The 16,675-nt window shown below is 37.0% G+C and overlaps 1 protein-coding gene across 12 annotated transcripts in view; it reads right to left on the bottom strand.

The window, feature by feature from the left end:
- PAM (peptidylglycine alpha-amidating monooxygenase) overlaps positions 1-16,675 on the bottom strand; it is a 276,825-nt gene that overhangs the window by 137,518 nt on the left and 122,632 nt on the right. For all 12 annotated transcript variants that reach the window (XM_047851268.1, XM_047851276.1, XM_047851285.1 and 9 more), the window contains exons 2-3: positions 10,765-11,228; positions 9,687-9,807 (exon numbers count right to left, since the gene is read on the bottom strand). In XM_047851268.1, coding sequence (XP_047707224.1) covers positions 9,687-9,807; positions 10,765-10,853 — 210 coding nt within the window. In that variant the 5' untranslated portion in view covers positions 10,854-11,228. The remainder of the gene's footprint in view (positions 1-9,686; positions 9,808-10,764; positions 11,229-16,675) is intronic.

Raw genomic sequence — 16,675 nt, 5'->3', positions numbered from 1 at the left:
AGCTACTGTAATAATACAGGAAGAAAGAATGTTACACGGGCCAGAGTGGGAGAGATGAGTGTGGTGAGAAAGGACTGGATTCTGGATATATCTGGAAGGTAGAACCAGCAGGACTTGCTGGCATATTGTCCATGGGGTGTGAGAAAGAGGAACCAAGAAAGACTCCAGTGTCTTTCTAGTTCCTACAGGAACTATGTAACACAGGCACTGCTGTTCACTGAGATGGAGGAGACTGAAACACAATATTCCAAATAAGAAAAGTCTTGTTTTTGACCATTTAACTCACGAAAACCAAATAGGTAACTAAGGAACAAAGATCAAAGAGCTGTTAACCTTGCATTGGTATTTTTATTCTTTATGTTCTAGAAGTCAGAAGACACAGTTCATAAGATGTCAAAGGTTAAATCCATTTATTAGCCTAAATGGCATGTGCAATGGTTTTCAATCAGGGATCAGGAAACTACAGGGCATGGGTGGCTGCTTGTTTTAGTAAATAAATTTTTTTACTGGAACACAGCCAAGCCATTCATTTACATATTGTCTAGGGCTGCTTTCTCACTACAGCAGTTACAACTGGGACCATACGGCTGGCAAGCTGAAAATATTTACTATGTGACACTTTAAGAAATAATTTGCTAATCTCTGACTTAGATTCAGAGAGGGATACATCAAAATTGTACAAAACAGAACTAGGCTCTTTTAACAGCGAGGTGATCAGAAATACCTTATCAGAATTCAGATTAGTAACATTTCTTTCTGGATGGACATGCGAAAATAGAAGAAAAAAGTTACTCAAGGATTTAGGATGGAACCAGTGATCTCTATTTAGTTTATGTGACAAAAGAAAGCTTTTATTGTATAATATATGTGTAAGAAAAAGTATATGTGTCTGTGTACACACATATGCACACATAAAATATATATATAGAAACATTTCCTGGAAAATACATATAAACCATTAACAGGTTTATGAAACAAACATGGTCTCAGATTCAAATAAATCTGTATTTAAATCCTTGTTCTCCTATTTACTGGCTATTTGGTGATTGCTACGTTATTTAATCTCCCCGAGTTTCAATACCTCATATAAAAATGGGACTACTAGTACCGTAAATGCAATGTTTTTATGAAAATTAATAAGACAATGCTTATATAGTGCCTAATAGAATGGTATTACATAATGAGCACTCAATAAGTATATTTTCTCCTTTAAAAAATTTACTAGAATAAAAAACAACAAGAACTCAAAATCTTATTGAGAAAATAGATGATCATAAGGGAGTCTCTTAGAAAATATTGTACAATATTTTCTTTAAATATCATATTGATATAAAGATAACAAAAAATAATTGAAAACAAAAAGTCCTGTTTCTCATTTTTAATAAAGACAGAAAAAAAAAGCTTGATGTGTATTTGCAGCTCTGAACCCAGATTTGGGAGATGTTTAGATTATTCTCACAGAAGAAAACACTGTTAATAGTTCAATCATATCTTTCCCAAGTGCACATTATATAGGTTTTAGTAAAAATAAAGAGGAAGCATCATGATTTAAACTTAAACAATTAGCAGTGAACAATGTATGACTTTAATTTGCAGTTTACAAGATCCATTCAGTGTTTTTGTATTCTACCTAATTCACATAACTGAGCCTTGCTGATGAAGCAGGAGGTGAATTATACAAATCCAACCAGAGAATGTGACGTGTAGCATCTTAAACGACACCAATCCTGAACTTTCAAAAAATAAAGTGGAAAAAACAACTTAATGTGAGGCAGCTAAGTAAACAAAACAAAGGTCTGGTGACTTTCCTTTCTAATAATCACTGAATTGTCTTTGCTATTAGCTTTTCCATTGGTAAAATGGATAATATTACTTCCTTGGTTTAGGGAAGGTGGAGGGTATAGCATGTTAATCTCTCTTGTTATTAGTTTTCTAACTCTTGGAAATTTATACACATTGCCTAAGTCTTTGTGAATAAAAAGCAAATACTCGTCCAGAATTAGAATATTCCTTGATTATCCTCCTTCAGTAGCAAGACAACCATGCTCCTTTAATGTTTTTGTAAAGGGAAAAAAACTAAAACACTAAGAACTAAGAAACACTAAAAGCTGTGATTCATGTTCATTTTAAGACAATGACTTAATGCAATCAACCTTTACCCATGATATATTTTTTCTGGCAACAGATATGCACTGGCATAGAACTGGATACTGGAGCCACTACCTCTGTCTTTCACACTCATGGTCTCACAGTTCTTAACATTTTCTAGGCAGCTACTCTCATTCAAATGGACTTGCCTCAAAAAGCAAACCTATTTGCCATGTTTGTCCTAATGCATAGATTGAATGAGAAGAGGATGAGGGTGCAGTGGAAGAACAGGTCACAGGACTAGGGAAGGCAGGATGGGACACGGCCACTGGCCACATACGGGTGGACAGTGAATCTATGGGGGTTCCAGATACATAAACTCTAGAGTCAGATAGGGATCTTCTCTGGGCATTTCCCAGCAATCATCGTGCTATTTTGGGAAGACCTTGAATCCACTTTCTCCAATGAGTGCAACAGATAACCTACTGCTGGTGCCCAGAAGGCTGCTGGTGCCCACAGATTAATTTTCTCCACTTGTACAAGAGGCCTAATCTGAAAGTCAAACTAGCCTTGAAATGGGATATGGAGTACATCCCTCTTTTTTATTCTCATGCTCAAAAAATACCTCGGAATTTTTATTTTAAAAAATGCAAATATTATTACATATTAATAACTAGAGAGAAGGAGACAAGTGAATCACAACCCCCAAAGAACTAAAAACTATTCCAGTAAAGCCTCATTTGCAGGGCAGGTGTCCTTGATAATTCTGTCCTGAATTTTAAGCACTGATTGGGATTCCTTTTTATCCCCCATAATGATGAATATAAAAACATATAGATTTAATACATTAGAATATTCCCCAAGTCAGTCATAAGCCAAACTTTGTACAACTAAGTGACTACAAGAAAACATCTAATTTTATCAGCAATTTTGAACTTAAGAAAATTAAGACATTATAGCGATTTCTTCATTTACTTTTGTATACTACTTTTGATAAACATATATCCTAAGCAAATGCTGTTTATAAGAGAAGTTATGATACTGGCTTGATCTTTTAAAACTGATGTTTGTTTGTTTGTTTGTTTGTTTGTTTTGAGGGAAAGTATGCACACGTGAGTGGGGGAGGGACAGAGAGAGAAAGAATTTTTTAACCTATCTTCTTCTTTTTAAAATATAAATCCAACTTAGTTAACAAAGAGTGTAATAATGATTTCAGAAATAGAATTTAGTGAATCATCACTTAGGTATTACACCCAGTGCTCATCCCAACAAGTGCCCTCCTTAATGCCCATTGCCCATTTAGCCCACCCCACCACCCAATACCTCACAAGCAACCCTCAGTTTGTTCTCTGCATTTAAGAGTCTCTTATAGTTTGCCTCCCTCTTATTTTTCCTTCTCTTCCCCTATGCTCATCTGTTTTATTTCTTAAATTCCACATATGAGTGAAATCATACGGTATTTTTCTTTCTTTCACTTATTCTGCTTAGCCTAATACACTCTAGTTCCATCCACGTTGCTGCAAATGATAAGATTTCATACCTTTTGATTGCCAAGTAATATTCTAGTGTGTGTGTGTGTGTGTGTGTGTGTGTGTGTGTGTGTGTGTGTGTGTATACTTACGTATATGTATACACACACACACCACATCTTCTTTATCCATTTATGAGTCCATGGACATTTAGGCTCCTTCCATAATTTGGCTATTGTTGATAGTGCTATAGACATTGGGGTGCATGTGCCCCTTTGAAACAGCATTTTTGTTATCCTCTGAATAAATGGCTAGTTGGCCAATTGCTGGGTTGTAGGTAGGTCTATTTTTGATTTTTTGAGGAACCTCTATACTGTTTTCTAGAGCGGTTGGGAGAGAGAGGATCTTAAGCAGGATCCAAGCCCAGCACAGAGCCCAAGGCAGGGCTCGATCTCACAAACCTTGAGATCATGACCTGAGCCAAAATAAGGGTCCGATGTTTAACTGACTGAGCGACCCAGGTGCCTCTGAAACTGATTTTTTAAGCAGGTGCAGTAAGAAAAGTCTACAAAAGCTAGGTTCTTATTACATGTTTCTATGCATAGGGAAAGCAAAGGGAATCTCTTTATGTCAGAGAATGAAAAGTTAAAATATATTAGTAAACATTTTCTAATAGTTGTCCAATTTTGAGAAAAAAGCAGAGAGAAACACTGTAGGAAGCTTTTGAGAAAATCTCACAGGAGTAATTTGTTCATCATGGTTTTATTTCAATGACTACATTCTTTCAGTGTTATTTTAAAATAAGTGATAACTTTAGACTCTAAGGTTTTTCAGCTTGATGTTCAGGGATATCAGATATAATCTTTAAACTCAGAATTTTTCCATTTTCTGCTCTTCTTGGTGATAGACATTTGTGTTCAGGAACACAGGGGAAGGCTGCCTTCTGATTTCAAAGCATAATCTGTGACTCTTCAAAAGACAAATACAGAATGCGACAAGAATCTGCAAGAGGTTCAGAAAGGAAAAGTGTACTCCTTTTTAATTCTCAAACTGCTCCCAAAATAAGGGAGGAAAATGACCACATTAGTGACAGCCTAACATATCCTAATGTAAAGAAATTCAATTGTTACATGATTTCAAGTTATTAGGTTCAAAGAAAATATTTAATTCTATAAAATTATATTTTTACAAATTAATTTACATTTGTAAGTCCTTACCAAGACTGCAGAGGGCCTAAGAGCAGAGATAACAAATAAATAAAATGTTATTTAAACCTAGGATTTAAAAAGACTTATGTTAGGTAAGAGTGATTTTTTTAAATAAGGTCAATGTATAAAGTCTCCAGCAAAATGAAGAAATCCAGGATAATTTTGAATTGATGTTAAAAAAAAAATAAGACTTTATAGTGATGAAATGGCTTCTGGTAATTGCTTTTCTAAGCAGTATGAAAAATATGTAAGAACTTTGAGAAAAACATATTCATCCTCAGTGTTCCTTCATTCTCTGATCATGAGAGCCATTTTTAATAGAAATAACTTCTGGGGAATGGGCACACTGCAAGAGTGACTTCCGCACTTACTTCTTCCTGCCCAGGTTCCTCTTGTCCAGGTTCATGCTTTCTATTTTTCTTCATTTGGCTAACTTTCCTCTCTTTCAAAATTATTACAATGTTTTACCTTCCCCACGAAGTTATTTCCGAAAGCATAAAGGCTGGAAATTTCTTTCTTATCTTAAGACTCTGGTGCCTGTGTGGCTCAGTCATTTAAGCGTCTGACTCTTGGTTTCAGCTCAGGTCATGATCTCATGGTTTGTGGGTTCAAGACCCTCATCGGGCTCTGCAATGACCGCGTGGAGCCTGCTTGGGATTCTCTCTCTGTCCCTCTCTCTTTGCCCCTCCCCTGCTCTCTCTCTCTCTCTCAAGAATAAATAAATAAAAACTTTAAAAAAAATACAAAAAAAAAAAAACTCATTCACATTTCCCTCAACGTACAAAATAACAATAATGATACAAGTTCAGAGTTCATGAGAACTTATCACATGCATGGCACCTGAACATGCCACTGGGATCTTGCTCAGTCCACAAAATAGTCCTGGGCAAGGACAATTATTATTCTGTCTATAGATGAAGGAGCAGGACCTGCTGGTTAAAAACCACACCATAGTTGACACCACAAGAGCTGGGACAAGAATGCTCTCAACCTGGCCCTGAAGTCTACATAACACACCAGATTTGCCTTAGACTTAGACAACAGACTTTATATAAAATCGTCATGATTATGCCTCATTTATTTTGTTTTTTAAATGGACATTTGTCCATGCACATCAAATTGATGATAGCACCTTACTGTGACCATCAACTGGCAGTTTATCAAATTGCTTTGTTTGTTGATATGAATTGGCGACAGCAAAAGCCCGCAGGGTCTTTGGTGAGAAAAGGAAGCAAATGAGGAAGAAAAAGTGCTAAGAGAAGAGCCTCAAGACACTACACTCTTCACCTTTGTTGGGTCTGAAGCCTGTGCCATCAGAAACCAGATGTGCTTACTTTACCTCTACTCTAGGCTACTTAGCTGCTTTCTCTTCTCCTTCTCTTCCCAAAGTCTGAGAACATACAGATTAATAAGAAATTTATTAAAGAAGACAGAAATTATTTTTTAAAATTTCTAGTCACAGAAGACCGTGAGCTTATCTTGAATATAAAATTGACATTGCAATAGGTAATTAAACTACCTTCCCCAGACTCTCCAGAGCTGGTTCAATGAGAGTACTCTTTAAAGGTTGCTCTGGAGTCTATGATATGGCTGAATGGATTGCAACTCAGAGACCTGACATGACTGGAGATTTTTTGGTAACACACTAATTTGTCCTGTATTCCACCAACAAAATTAGTTACTTATACTGTGTCAGTATTGTAGCTAAATTCTCTCCACCTCTGTTCCGCATCTGTTTGTTTCTCTATTCAAGCCTACCTAACAATCTCAAGTTTCCCAAGGAAAAGTCTTAGAGCAGATTCACTGATGTACATTGTTATTTTGTTATTGCCAAAACTTAAGATACGTGTTATAAAAAAAAATCTGTTGAGTGACTATATCTCTTTAACCAACTTGGTCTGCTTCAATTACTAACTCTTAAGTTTGGGGCCCTCAGTTACTTCTTTCTTTAAATTGTGTTGCTCTTCATGATCTGCTCTTTAAAAAAAAAAAAAAAAAAAGATTTTAACTCCTCCATGCCTCTCCTTGCTTTTATGTTTCCTTACTCCTCATTTTCTCATAAGATTTTTAAAATGTTCTGTTCTTCAGATTATAGTTATTTTTTTTTGTCCTTTATTTTTGTTCTTGATCGTTCTATTCTCTTGAATTTTTTTGGGGGGGGGACCAACTCTTTTTATTCCTTTATTTCTTTCCTCTAATATGTTTCACTTTCCTTTTCTTGCCTTGTAATCTCCATTCCTCTAAGTATTTGTGTGAAATTTGGTTTCATCTGCTTTTTGGGAAAAGAATACTTTCTCTACCACAAGTACTCATACTATCACAACTCTTGGTCTTCCTCACCAACAACACCAAGTTCAGGAAGGAAATGGGTTTCTGTGTCCATCTCCTCCTGGCTACACTCAGTAGGGAGTATAATTCATTTCTCAGGAAGGTTTCCAAGGTATAGCTAGGTTGGCTGGATCACGTAAGTAAATACTCTTGGTATTTACATGATGGGGGAAGTGGAAGAAACCTTCAACAACCAGTTCTGAGCTGATGAGGCAGCACAACTGAATCACTTACTCTGTTAGGTAGTTTCAGTTACAAGTCAGAACTTGTAAACCCAACTCAACCTGGTTGAAACAAAAAGCCTAATGTAACTGAAAACTTCCTAAGTAGCAAGGTCACCTAGAACATCTGCTCTTTCCCTGTCTCTGCATTACCTTCTATGGTATTAGTTTTACTCTAGGCACGGTTGCCCTCACGGATGCAGCAGACCCTAAGAGTGCATGCCTCCTGCTCACATGCAACAGACAAATGCATTCTCAGCAAAAGTCTTGAGATTTAATTGTACTATTCTAGGTCACACACCTTCTTCTGAACCAATTAGTGTGGGAGGGGAGATGGGATGCAGTGATTGGCTAATCCTCACCCTCTAGATCTTGGGTAGAAAGCTCCTGGAAACCACGTGGTTTAAAGAGAAGGAGCAACGAGGAGACGTCTGCTGGGAAGGTGACCAGAAAATGCTCACTGAATAAGGCAAAAACTGGATGCAGATGGTGGAGAATAGCAAGCTATAACTTCATGTAAGTTCTTTTGCCAAGGACTTATTTTTATAACTATAAAATTATAAAAATGAGTAAACACATTTTATTTTATGAAAATTGATCTTCTCTACATTTTTTAAAAATAATCAATTCCTCTAGGAATCTTTCTGACAATATTGACTCCAACATAGTTACCTATTATTACTATTGTTAAATAACTTAAATGTTATTTCTGTAAAATAACAGGAAGAAAAAACAGAATAATAACGAACCATGACAAATGACTACTTGAGAAAATAACTTTTTCCTGGGGGAAAAGAGGGCTTAAAGGCCAATTAGTGGATTTAAAAAAAAAATCAGTTTTAACATAAAGCAAATATAGGTGAAAAAAAAAAACTTTTAAAAGTGAAAAGAGAGTGGGGTGCCTGGGTGGCTCAGTCAGTTAAGCGTCCAACTTCGGCTCAGGTCATGATCTCGCGGTTTGTGGGTTTGAGCCCCTTATCAGGCTCTGTGCTGACAGCTCAGAGCCTGGAGCCTGCTTTGGATTCTGTGTCTCCCTCTCTCTCCCCCTCCCCTGGTCACATTCTGTCTGCCTGTCTGTATCTCTCTCAAAAATAAACATTAAAAAAAAATTTTTAAAAGTGAAAAGAGATAAGAAGGAGCACTCTTCACAAGTGAGCAACTGTCACTGCTCTCTCCTATTCCCAATCTCATTACACCTCTTCTGACAAAGTACTAAATAAACAGCTTATGGAATTAAAGGCCAGGACACTAACAACTGAATGTACAGAAAAGTCATCTGCCTGGTCATGTGAGAATGGGCAGGGGTGGGGGTGAGGGTCCTTTTACAATAGTAAAGTAGTTATTTATAGATAGCTAGATCATACACAGGTTTTCAAACAAATGAATGTCAATCCTTAGGCGCCCAAAAAAGGACCATGTGTATTTTCTTAGAGCATCTGGATGTCAATTTCAAAGGAATTCTCTCCGACTTTTGTTTTTTCAATACTTTAAAAAAAAAAAAAAAAAAAAAAAGGAAAGGAAACTAGAATGTTATCTGCAACAATGAGTCATCAGTCACTGCAGCTCTACAACACCCAGGTCTCTCCCTGTCTCCACAGCCCTTCAAAAGAAGAAGACTATCTTTTAATGACACACATAAATCCCCGCAGTGCCTGACTACAAAGCATAATTAATTCCGGCCTTTTTATGCCTAATGAGACACCTTGCACACACCACAGCACTGAGTTTGAGCTTCTTCTAAAACAGGGAAAACCTTGGCAACAACCTAGTTTTACTCAAAATACTCTACAGGGCGTACTTGTATGAGCTCTGTCATTATTTCTTCAAAATATATTTTTTTTATAACAAGCAAATCACACCAAAGAAAACTCACAATCAACCACCTGTTTGAACAGTTTTCTTAAAAGTGTGTGATGTTTTGTTTTTCAAATTCTTGGCAGGAAAACACATGCTTTTATTTCTCAATTTGTGGCTGTGATAGAAGGGTATTTAAATAATTTCTTAGATGCAGCTGCTCAATATCATTTCCTTTTATTAGAATAATTTTTCATATTTTAATACATCCTTACATGCTGCATTACAGAGGCTATTAGTCCACTGAGAATTTCAAAACATAAATTTCCAAGGTTCCATTTCAAAACACAAATAACAATATGAGTAAAATTTTTAAAAAAGAAATTTAACCGAAAGATTTACCCTGAAAGATTTACTACTCCTCTTTATAATATTCAATTATTCTGGGCCTACCTGAGGAGTCCTGAAATCAAATGCCTACTTTCAAAGAAGTTACTACTGCTGTAAATGCACTTTCCCTGCTTCAGTTACAGATAGTATACAGAACAAGGAATCATGAAATGCAGAATGCCTCTCACCTGTTTAGGCGTGACTCCAGGCATGTGAACATCCAGCGCGAAATCTGATGAATCAATAGGAATTACTGGTCTGGTGGTACCAAGACATTCATTGGAAAAGGATCTGGTACTTTCTTTAAACCTTGAAAAAGAACATTTCAATATCCTTGAACATAATGGAATTTTAACATGAGAAGGGGGGAAAAAAAGAATTCTAAGATCTTAAGATAAAAGATTATTGATTTAGTTCCAAAGATAAGTCTAAAAGATGTAATGACTATATAATGTTCTAAAACATCAGAATTGCATTTTATAGTCTAGGAGCAACATATGCCCAACTTGGAAACAAAATATCATCAAAGCGAGAGAGCAGGCTGGCTACATTTAAAACTCCATTCAATAAAAGCTTGTCAAAACATATATTTGTTTCTACTCAATACAGTATTCATAAATTAGAAATCAACACAGGCATATCAATTTTCTAATGGCATAAACATTAACTATAACCAAGTAAAAATTTTGTAACTCTTTTGTGAGTATCCAGGATCACTAGCCAGAAACAAAACACCAACAATAATATTGCTAGTAGGCATAGCTGTATGAGGGAGGGAAAAAGACTGCGATGTGAATTACAAATGTACAAGTGCATGAATATTTAATATGGTAATTATGAGGAGTGTATATACAGCTCAATGTTTTCTCCTGAGCTATTACAGTCCATGATCTGCTTCTCCCCACCACTTATCTATCTTGATATTTTATTCTTCAGGCTGTTTTAAACAAGAAAGCATTCAAGTCTAAACGACTCTACTGTAGTTTCTGAAATATCTCCCGGAGAGGGAGTGATTAGTATTGGAAATCACAACTTCTAATTGGAGTTTTGAAAGCCAGTGCAGCCTGGCGACAATACAGTGGGCTTTTTCTGTACGAGGGACTTTACAACAAGTTACTGTGCTAAAATCCCAAGTCGTTTCAGCCAAGTAAATCAACCTCGCATATTTCCACAACACTCTGGTTCATAAAAGTGATTACATTTTCAACAGCATGCACAGGAACCATCCAAACAACATCCCGCCCGTCTGAAAAAACACACACCCACCTCTTAAAGACTGAAAGCGGGCTTCTGAAACCCAAACAGCTGCTTGGGAAAACAAGCAGGAGAGCAAGCAGGCTCAGCCCGCCAGCCATGTCCTCGCCGCTCCGGCCCCGCCGGGAGAGGAGCCGGCGGCAGCGCAGCGCTCGCCTGGGGCCGGAGGTCGGGCAGCGGCGCCGCCAGCAGCCGCTACTTCATGGCCCGGGCGCGGCGGGCGTCCTGCGGCGGCCGCACACCATCTGCCCGCGGGAGCGGCGAGCCGGGCGAGGTGAGGTGCCTGGATCACCAGCCGCACGCACAAGCCCCTGGGTAGGCGGTACTTTTGTCCGGTCCACGAGCGGAAGCTTTCCAGCCTCCAGAGCTCCCTTCTGCCCCGGTGCTGGGGCTAGTGGTGCGGGCGCCGTATCACTCGGGAATGACAGGGACTGTGAGGGCTATCGCACAAACGCGCGTCAGTCATCATTCAGAACCTGCAAAAATAGAAGCAGATAATGGATGACTAACACATTACAGCATTTGTCCTCAGCAAATCCCAGCTGAGGTTCTTTAACACATTACGAGTTTTCACAAGCTTGAGCCCAAGCCTGGGGAAAATGCTGGTCTGTTGATCTCCCTCCCCCACGACCAGCCCCCAAGATCTCACAAACCTGCAACCCCCCCCCCCCCATTCTGGCTTTTGCTCTTTCTTCCTCCATCACACCCACTCTCTCCTTTTCCTTTCCTAACTGTTCCCCCTTTTCCCTTTCTTCCACCCCATTCTCCAGATGTCTTCTCCTTACTGCCTGTCTCACTCCCTTCTATTATCAAAAATGCACTTAGTACCTCTGCTGAATGTAAACAAAGTTATTCACACAAATGACACACTAAGGTACAAGAAAAGGGAAGGAAAAAAAAAACAACTAAGAGAGGCAGAGACAAAGCACTTGGATACAACAGTAATCAAACAGAAAGACTTTGAGAACAAAGGCATGTTTATATACATGCACCAGAGTTACAGATTCCAGGAGAACGGTTCCCCCCTCAAGAATGATCACCAAAGAAGTAATCTCTGAAGTTCTCAGGATAATGTTAAAACAAATAAAAGATCTACAGCTAACATGATATATGAAATGTAAATGCCGATTTTAAAATTCTGCATTGGATACACAAAGTAATAATTTCTTACTTATAAGGCATGCCTCACAAAAGATATACTTTCCTGAATAAAGTTTGGAGATTTACAATGCAATGCAATTAGAAACAGTAGGGAAAATCTCAGCTGGCCCCCAAATGAATTTCACCTACACAGGGTATGACCAAGAACTTAATAGAAAGGAGAAGCCCTGCAGAACTCAGGATTTTAGGAGGAAAAGTCAAATAGGCTAAATTCTGAAAAAGAGGTATGTTGACTTTACTGTTTTTCTGAACTTAACTCAGACTATGCATCGTTTGTAACTTTAGATAGAAGACATTATTTTCATATGTATCATTCGCAATATAAAAATAGTCCCAAAGAAAAATATTTCTTTATTATTATTATTTTTTTTAATTTTTTTACATATAATTTGAGGTCAAGTAGCTAACATGCAGTGTTCCTTAAAGTTTTATTTTAATCACCAATTATAAACATGGTTTGGGGAAACTCAAATAAATCTATTAGCTAGATGAATAAAAGTAAAAACAAAAAATCAGTAAGATCATATAGAAGTACATCACAATAATACATTAGCCTCTAAATTATCTTTTGGAATGCACAAGATATTGAGTTAATTGAAAAAAAAAAACACACCTAACAATCAAACAAACAAAAAACAAAGTTAAAAAAGCATGCACTAACGTTAAATTAAATCAGAAAACCTCATGATCAGTGCTTTCCAGAAGAATACCTTACACCAAATACAAATAAAATGATTGAATATCTGACCAATCCAAGGGGTGCTTGGGGCTCACCAGCACCCAAAAGACCACAATTAACTTACACAAGCAATGACATTTTTAAAAGTCTGATGATATTTGCTTGAACTTTCTCTTTGGTTTGCTGTTTGAGATTTCAGCAACAAAAACCTTCAGCTTTGTCTGAATCCTGTGGGTAAAGGAAAGAAGTCCTTATGGGGGAACAGAAAAAACGGGCCCGAAGGCTATAGTATTGCCTCTGCCAGCAAGAAAATATATTCCTGTCTAATGACAATACTTCCCATTCCCTGGTGTTCTTTTTTTCTTTTTTTTGTAAACGTATGTGAAGAAGGGATTATATTTTATTATTTCATGCAGAACAGGATTCAAGGACAGTCCTTCTTCCAGTTGGCAGGGAGATATGGTATTATACAAACACTTGAAACAAATTCAGTATTCAAATTCTTTAACAGGAACACATCCTTAAGTACTAGTCTTTGAAAAAATATTCCACTTATCTCTTTGATTGATTTTATTACCTTTGATGTCCCTAAAACACCCATTAAAAGAAAAGGGAACTAAAGTTGTAGGTAGAAGCAAAGCTGGTATTTACAGCCATGAACTGAACAGAAGGTCCCATCGAAATGAAAGCTAATTACTCTTTGGTTTTTCATGCCTTGTAAACTAAAGACAAAACACAAATCACCATATGAAAAAAAAAAGTGTAACCATTTCATTTGTTATTTTCTAATTCCTGAAAGTTGTGGAATATATAATATCCAACTCTTAGTAGTCTTTATTCAGTAGTTGAAAAATTGAAAATATATTTCCTTGAGATAATCCATTCCCTCACCGAAAAAAACACAATACTGAATTTCATATCCTGTTCAAAATGTTGGAATATATATCTGGGTTTTGTAACATGAATAAAATGAAAAGACAATATAGTCTATTAAGGGGGATGAGAACTTAACACAGTTAATATAAGATAGGTTTAGAATGTAGTATTCCTATACTATACTATAGTACTATAAAAAGGACTCAGGGAATTTTGAGGAAGAAAAGATAATTTTAACCTTCAAGAGGAGAATAAGAAAAAGAGAAAGGTATAGGAGTTGCCAATGGAAGTGGGAGTTTGGAGGGTCAGGTTTCCACTGTGGGGAGATGGACACACATAGTCCAAGTTGAGGGACGGGCAGGGGCAGAGGCGCCCAAGTGGGGAGTGGACGATATGTTTGAAAAATAAGTGACAAAGATTCTGCCTCCTAGACTAAAGCTGCAGACCCAGAGTTACTATTTTATTTGTAATACAAAGCTAATATTCTGTTTCTATGTCCATAAATTTGTAGCAAGAATGATGTAAAGTTTATACAGTACAGAATATTAATTTCAAGAACAGTAACGTTATGAAGTTAAGTACAGCCTAGTAGAAAGGACCATAAAATGAATTTGGCTTTTACAAAGTCAGAATTCCATTCCTTTCAATTTTCATTTGAAAAAAAAAAAAGTAGTTGAAATCTGTAATTGACCAAAGAATCAAATAAATACATTGGCCATTAATTCCTTTATTCAACAAGAGAACCAAGATAGCACAGTGGCAAAGAACATGTAAACCAAAGGAAAACTGCCTGGATCCCTGGCTCCGTCATTTCATAGCCTTGTGAAACTGGGCAAGTACCTAGCCTCTCTTTGCCTCAGTTTCCTCAAAAGTAAAATGGATAATCCTACTACCTATTCTTGGGCTGTTACAAGAAGTACATGAATTTATATCCTTAGAACAGTGCTAGACATATAATAAATGTTCACTATTACTGTTCTTGCAACAAATATTTATTGAGTGCCTAAGACTGCTTAATGCTGGGGATGGTGATAATCAAGACAGATAAAGTTCTCACTTTTATAGAGATTAATTTCTAGTGGGGGGAAAAAACAAATGAAAATAACTACCAAATTATAAATTTCATTTTCTTTTACGAAGATTTTATGTGGTTTCCTACAATGACTTATGATTAAACTGATTAAAGGATGCATATCCACTCACATAGCAATTCAACTCTCCGCGTTTATTCTTAAGCAAAAATTGAACAAGAGCACAAACATGTTTAAAGTGATATTTACTGACATGGTTTATAATAACAAAGAACTGGATATTTATAATAAGCAAAGAATTGGAATCAGTTTAAATGTTCATCAATGAGAGAATGGCAAAAAGCTTTTTTTTTTTTTTTAATATTAAAACACGAATACTATGAATCCCTTTTAAAAAGGACAAGACGGGAGCCTAAGTGGCTCAGTCAGTTGAGTGTTGGAGTCTTAGTCTCAGCTCAGATCATGATCACAAGATTCCTGAGTTCAAGCCCCGCATTGTGTCAGTGTGGAGCCTGCTTGGGATTTCTGTCCCTCCCTCCCTCTCTCTCTCTCTCACTCTCTCTCTCTCTATCCCTCCCCAGCTCACACACTCTTTCTCTCTAAATAAATGAATGATAAATAAATAAACAAACAAACAAACAAACAAATAGGACAAGATGGGTCTATTTTTATAGGCAAGGTCATATTCGATGACATATTGTTTTTCTTCTTGCATAATTAAAAAAATGTTTAAACAATATCAAACTTACGAAATGTTGCTGTGGAGCTAACCACGGACTGCTGCCCCACTGGAGCACCTTAGAAATGTTGCAAGTATGGTTACAAAGAATTTTTTTCCTTTAACCATTTGAGAGTAAATTGCTGACATGGTACCTCATCATCCCTGAAAACTTCTGTATGTATTTCCTAAAGTACATTCCACTACATTATCACAATGCAGTCATCAAAATAAACATATTCACACTTACACATTACTACCATCTAATCCTCAGTCTCCAGATGTTGCCAACTATCTCAATAATGTCTCTAATAGCAAAAGTCCAGTTTAGAATCAAGCCTTATGTGTACAGTTATCATGTATCTAGTCTCCTTCATGCCAAGATAGTTTCTCAGTCTGTCTTTACTTTTTGTGACCTTTACTCTACTGAAGATTTCAAGCCAGTTATTTCGCAGAATGCCTCTCAATTAGTATTTGTTATCTTTTCCATAAGGACTAGATTCTGGTTGTGCATCTCTGGTAGGAATATCACAGAAGGTTATGTATCCGTATTTTTTCAATGTATCTGTATTAGTTGTCCATTGAAGCATATCAAATTATCCCCAAACTTAGTAGTTGAAAACAACAAATATTATCTCAAATAGTTTCTGTGCATAAGGAAAAGAAGAAGGTTAGTGGGGTGATTTTCTCACGAAGTTACAGTCAAGATGTTGGCAAAGGCTACAGTCAACTGAAGGCTTGAAGGATCTGCTTGCAAGGTGGCTTACTCACCTTGGATGAGGAAATTAGTGCTGGCTGTTAGCAGAAACAACCTGTCCTCACTATGTGGCCCTCTCTCCAGGGCTGCCTAAGGGCCTTTACAACATGGCAGCTGCCCTCCGCCAGAGTGAGCAAGGTCTTTTAGCATCTAGCATCAGAAGTCACATGCCGTCATTTCTATAATATCCTATGGTTACACAGGTCAGTCCCACTCAGTGGGACTCAAAAACTACCCAAGGGCATGAATACCAGAAGGCAAGGATCATCTTCTTGGAAGCTGGCTACAACAGCCTCTCATGAGATGGCATGCAATTTTAATTTGTCTCATTACTGATGATGTTAAATCATTTGATTAAGGCATGTCTTCCAGGCTTTTCCACTGTAAAGGTATTTTTCCCTTTGTCATTAATTTTTTTGGTGGAAAATTTTTTAACTTTGTAAACATTATAATTCTAAGTAAACTTTCATTTTATTTACTATTTATTACATCATAACGGACTCATTTTATTCAGTGGGTTTTAATCTGCTACTAACTTTACTTATTTACATTATTTACTTAGATGCTCAAACAGTCTCAATTGTGGCCCCCATAAGCTAGCTTTTGTGTCCTTCTGACTTGTCCCATTATCCTTAGAGCACTTTCTTGCTTTTTTGCCTCTTCTCTCATTTGGGCTCAAAACACTCTTAGCACCAGGGCTT

This window comes from Prionailurus viverrinus, chromosome A1, assembly GCF_022837055.1.
Source record: "Prionailurus viverrinus isolate Anna chromosome A1, UM_Priviv_1.0, whole genome shotgun sequence".
NCBI lineage: Eukaryota > Metazoa > Chordata > Mammalia > Carnivora > Felidae > Prionailurus > Prionailurus viverrinus.
Note: the sequence above shows the minus strand (reverse complement) of the source record. Positions and strands in the feature narration are given on the sequence as shown.